Genomic DNA, 5,329 nt, shown 5'->3' with positions numbered 1-5,329 from the left:
GCACTAGATGGCACCACCGCCGTCTGCTGGAGAAGAGGGGTGTAGCAGTAAGAATTAAATGCAAGATACACGAAAAAAAAAAAAACAACGATATGGATGAATAAGAGGAGTACAGGAGATAGGGAAAAAATGCGAAGTTGCTGGAAGACTGAATTAAAGCTCCCTAATGCCTTAGCACTAACAACATGATTACTGAGTCCGTTCCACTCATCTACCACTTTATTTGAGAACCAGTTTCTTCCTATCTCTTTCTTAAACCTAAATTTTTCAAGCTTTATCCCATTATTTCTTGTTCTATCCTGGTTGCTGATCCTAAGAATTTTGCTTACATCCACCTTGTTATAACCCTTGTACCACTTAAAGACTTCTATCATCTATCCCCTCTTAACCTACGTCTCTCTAAAGAATGTAAATTTCAGAGGGACGAATAGACTGGAATGCATACAAGACAGCCTGATTCCTAACAGATAAATATACATCTTAATGGAGAAGAGTCCCAATAAGAAAGGCAAACAGTTATCTGCCCTAGTAGTATACAGGGGGGCGGAAAATCGCTGGATACCTCGATGTCAGTGTACTGGAAGGAGAAAATGTGGTCAAGGATAAACATCTTGACATGTCACTGACTGATCTCTCGTAGTAAGCATAAATGTGAACAACCTAGACATGGGGATGCTGGAGCAAAATAATAATGTAAACGTCTTGCAAATTATTGCGGTGAAGCCACTCTGCTTACTTGAGCTGAGACTGTGTGAACGCCAATACGTGAGGGTGATTTGGTATATCGACTGAATTACTCTCAAAAATGCCTCTGCCACACTTACACTAATTATCATTGTACATACGTTCCTTGGTGAATACCTGTCTAGGTTACTATTTAACAGAGGAACTAAAGTTCTGATGCAGGAAGCTTAGAGATCGTTGAATAGAGGAATAACTAGTGCAGATCATATGGCTAATTTTAAAGTATCTGTTTGTATGTAATATCTTTGGATCATACACATAGTGCTTGACAGATGAAGCTCTGCTCTGAAGACTTTAATCTTTCTAAGATTATCCACATGACCTCATTCCGTAATTCTCCATTGAGACCGTGAACTGAACCAAGACGGGGTCATCATAGTCAATGAGTAATCTGACACGCTGGGTCTGATTTAGTCCACTGGTCTTTCAAGCTCAGAAACAAAGTCCTCTGGAAATTATCAGGTAATACCAGTGTTGTGTGCAGTAAGTTAGCTATGATACGCCTGCGCACGTGTGCCATTAGTGTACCCTTTGTACCTATATGTACTAAGTTGTGCAGTACGTACTATATGAAAATGTACCTATCTTCAAGTATCACAATTCAATGTTAGCACAACAGGAAAATACCTAATCACTGTTCTTACAGAAATGATTACTCGCTCACAAAGGTGCATTTCCCTGCTTCACATCAATTCTTGTAATGCCAAGCCTACAGTAAAATAACGAAAGACTGAAATTGGGCAGAATTTTTCTGCATAATAATGCAACTCTTGTGTTGCATGAATGTTGCGTGCACCTGTGCACTTAGTTCTGCGATTTGCGCTTGTGCCATGTTCCGTATTCCTTCCAGTATTTCTTGTTCATTTGGCTGCTCCTAGAGGAATGTCTGATTATTCACAAAGATGCATTTCCTTGTTTCTTACTAATTTTTAAGTGCCAGACGTACAATAAGAAAGAAAACTGTGACAGACGCTATCTAGCAGCTCCACGCAGGTAAAGCTGCTACCAGCTGCCAAGTGATCAAAATTATTTACCAAACTGATTACATATCAAATGTGCACAATCTACTAATAGAAAAATATCTTAATGTGAAATATTTATTTTTACTGGACACATGGCCTCCGTCAAAAATGGGATTCAACGTGTCACACACAAACTTGAATCTTTGGATCCTCGAAACTATCAGAAGCACAACCAGCAGTACTTACTGTGGTTCTGTATTGCCGTGATGGCTGATGCCACTTCCGGCTTTCAGATACCAGCGGTTCGTGACACCTACACTTGGTGAGGCCTTCTAAAGGTTTGGGTCTTCAATGACTTTTCGCCATTTTTTTTTCTATATCTTTGTTTTATTTATTTATTTTTTTTTTTCAGTGACTCGTCTTGTTGATTCTTAAACTGCATCCTCAAACTTTTCTTGCGCTCTATTATTGGTGTTGAAAGGACCTAATGTAAATTATTGGAATTTTTCAAGCATCTACATTCTTCAGCATTGAGCAAGTGCTCTGTAAAGCCTTCACAGACGTACGATACACTGTCTTAACCTGAAAGTTTGATACAAACTAGCTACAGAATATTATGTACATGTGTATCACATTGGTAATTAGAATAAAAATTAAGTTTAACCTCTGCAGTATGTAGAGATTGCCACCTTTCGGCGGACATGTGTGTGGGATTCTCTGCCCGCCTGCTATCACTGGCACGAAGTATACAACAGCAGGAAACTTTCTCTCACTTGTATTAGCTTAATGTTTTACTTCGAAAAGGTGCAAAAGTTACGTGGTTTTCCTTTGCTCAAGCGAGATGCTATGACACCAATGTGCAATTTAGAATGGTAAAAAAATTCACAACGAAAATACAACAGAGGAGCTGGTGAATGAGGAGATCCGGGGGCGATGGAAAGGCAGTATAGAGGGCGAAGGGTTGAACAGCCTTGAATTTGGTTGTTAAGCAATAGTCATTCGTACTGATAATTATTATTGTAACATTGCTGTTTTCCTATGTGATAATTATTATTGTAACATTGCTGTTTTCCTATGTGACAAGCTGAAGTCATGAGTACCTACTCAGCTCTTAACAAAACGTATCTCTATTAAATTTTTAACAATATCTGGTGTTCCAAAGTATATGTCACATTACAACACTTTATCTTAACAACTATGGTGGATATCAAAACACAATTTATACTTGCTAAAAGCTAATATTTTGAAGTTTTTGTACTAAATGGTAATAATGATAATTATTATAATAATAATAACTCAGAAGTGCAAGAAACTATTTTAATTTTTTTATACATTTTTTACATTTTTTAACTTTTTTTTTTTTCAGATGTTCAATGTGCGCGCCGCGGGTTACACTACACATGCTGTAGACAAACGATAATCAATTTCTTGTGAAATGCTTGGTGTACGTACAATACCTCCCTTTGCCAGGGAGGTGGATGACTCGAATAACTGAAGCTTTGGCAACCATCGACAACGCTATGCTAGTTCGCGTTTGGTAAGAAATGGACTACCGTTTGCATGTGTGTCGTGTAACCCGCAGCACGCACATTGAACATCTGAAAAAAAAAAAAAAAAAAAAAATGTATGCGCTTCTGAATTGAATTTTTTAGCACTGAAACTTGAAGATGTTAGCTTTAAGGAAGTACAAATTGTTTTCATATTCTCCATAGTTAAGATATAAAGTGTTGTAATGGGACATATACTTCTGGAGCACACGGTATAATAAACGCTTCGCTCCTTTGCTATGCTAGTACATCCAGTAACTAAAAGCAACTGCCAACCAAAATGTTATGTGTGCACTTTATTAAAGTGTATTGCTTTTCTTACATGTCATTTTCCTGTAGTATGCTATCCCATCATTAACAAGTAGTTGTCTTGGTTCTCTATTTGGCAGGAAGGGTGAAACTAGTGATGCCACAGCCTACACCATCGTCCTCTTTCCAACCCCGCTTGGAGGATTCAGGTAGGCTACTGCAAAATTAATTTAATTTAGTCTAGAGCAGTAGTTCTTAACTTTGTTGGAGGTGCTGAATCCCGCAAGTTTCATATGTGCATTCACCGAATCCTTCGTAGTTGAAAAAAATAATAAAATGGTGCACAAAATGAACCATGGACGTACACCTCCACCGAACCCCGAACTCTTGAGACTGACTCACCCAACTGGGGTTCGATCGAACCCAGGTTAAGAACCACTGGTCTAGAGGTACGTAAATGTTCTCTTAGAAAGTTGAGGTAACTCTCGCAACTGTATTAATGAAAGATAATGTCATAATCTGAGACTCCTCAAGTGGGAGGAAGTTAGGAACGACACAGTTGGAACTCGATGCCATTCAGTGTGCTATTTTTAGCATGATAGGGTTGTATGATAGGGGAGGAAGACTAAAGTTTTAAACCATAATTCTCTCTCTCTCTCTCTCTCTCTCTCTCTCTCGTGATGATGTAGAATCAGAATCATGACAGTACTTTGAAGCCATAATAATTTCTGCCAGAGCTAGTTAAAAATAGAAGACATAAAACGACGAAACTTAGAGAACAAGAATCTCTGAGATGCACTTGATACCAGGGCAGTCGTCGGTGATGGAGGGCGTCGCCTTGGCCTTCGTGCTTGTGTTGGTGGCGGTGGTGCCTTTCATCTCGTGGATGCTACTCGTCTCCCTGGCGATAGTCTTCACGAGGGGTCTGGAACTGTTGTTGGGGGAACAGGGAAGTGGACTGACTGATTGATTGATCAATTAACATAATTATTAGATTGACATTATTGCAATGACTTACCCTCATTACATAGCGCAATTGTCATACAGAATGCGGGCGTCATCTTCGGAAATCGACACACTGGAGGGACGCTGCAGCTGGTGGAGGGCGTGTTCAGGTGGATTATCTACTAAATGCTCCTTACCAATAACAAAAATGGACTAGCCTTTTTGGAGTGTCACGCATGTATGAGTACTTTGCCGCCGCCGTCAAGCCAAGTACGAGTCGTGCCATGTCATGATAATAAATGATAGTGATCTTATTCTTCAAATATTTTGTCGTATAAATATTTATCCTCGTAATTTAACTAATTCCATCAGCGCTTCCGTGGTGCAGTGTTGTCTAATAAGAATACTTCAGTGCAGTTGTTAGCGCACTTGGTTACTAATCCAGGTTCGGACAGTCGATACAGCTCAACCAGTATATATATATATATATATATATATATATATATATATATATATATATATATATATATATATATATATATATATATATATATATATATATATATATATCTCCTTCCTTTAGGTTGCTCGTTAAATGGGTACACTACCTTGGGAAACCTGCGGAGGGTAAACTGTGGATACCCTGATGCCACAGCGGTTCTATATCCCGGGGTAAAGGATTTTATTCACCACAGAGTCAATGCGTATCAAGGAGGTCCAGGGCCGATGCACACTATAGGGACGGTCACGGTCTGTTCACGGCCCAGTCCCATATTATTACATGCATTTCAATGGAAACATTCACACTACCGCTCAAGATCTCCATTGATGATGTACGTATAATATGTGATGGACCATGACCGTCCCTATAGAGTGAATCTG

At 39.1% G+C, this 5,329-nt stretch overlaps 1 protein-coding gene across 3 annotated transcripts; it reads left to right on the top strand.

The window, feature by feature from the left end:
• Positions 1–1,532: 1,532 nt before the first annotated feature.
• On the top strand, positions 1,533–4,772 carry LOC135105224 (uncharacterized). 3 transcript variants are annotated; one of them, XM_064013352.1, is made up of 4 exons: positions 1,844–2,028; positions 3,643–3,711; positions 4,312–4,451; positions 4,550–4,772. In XM_064013352.1, exons 1-4 carry the CDS (start codon positions 1,859–1,861, stop codon positions 4,648–4,650), a joined length of 480 nt encoding a protein of 159 aa, XP_063869422.1. In that variant the 5' UTR covers positions 1,844–1,858; the 3' UTR covers positions 4,651–4,772. The 3 variants fall into 3 exon arrangements, with proteins under 3 accessions (XP_063869433.1, XP_063869444.1, XP_063869422.1); XM_064013363.1 differs by lacking the exon at positions 4,550–4,772 and having other exon boundaries at positions 1,533–2,028; positions 4,280–4,520; XM_064013374.1 differs by lacking the exon at positions 4,312–4,451 and having other exon boundaries at positions 1,574–2,028.
• The last annotated feature ends 557 nt before the right edge of the window (positions 4,773–5,329 follow it).

Source organism: Scylla paramamosain, chromosome 1 (genome assembly GCF_035594125.1).
Source record: "Scylla paramamosain isolate STU-SP2022 chromosome 1, ASM3559412v1, whole genome shotgun sequence".
Classification (NCBI taxonomy): Eukaryota; Metazoa; Arthropoda; class Malacostraca; order Decapoda; family Portunidae; genus Scylla; species Scylla paramamosain.
This window is presented reverse-complemented; position numbering and strand designations above follow the sequence as displayed.

Excerpts from the sequence above, each read along its gene's own strand:
- LOC135105224 (XM_064013352.1), top strand. The coding sequence starts at position 1,859 with ATGGCCTCCGTCAAAAATGGGATTCAACGTGTCACACACAAACTTGAA. Across the intron at positions 2,029-3,642 it reads GTTCGTGACACCTACACTTG|GAAGGGTGAAACTAGTGATG; the intron begins GTGAGGCCTTCT and ends TCTATTTGGCAG. Across the intron at positions 4,452-4,549 it reads AACTGTTGTTGGGGGAACAG|AATGCGGGCGTCATCTTCGG; the intron begins GGAAGTGGACTG and ends ATTGTCATACAG.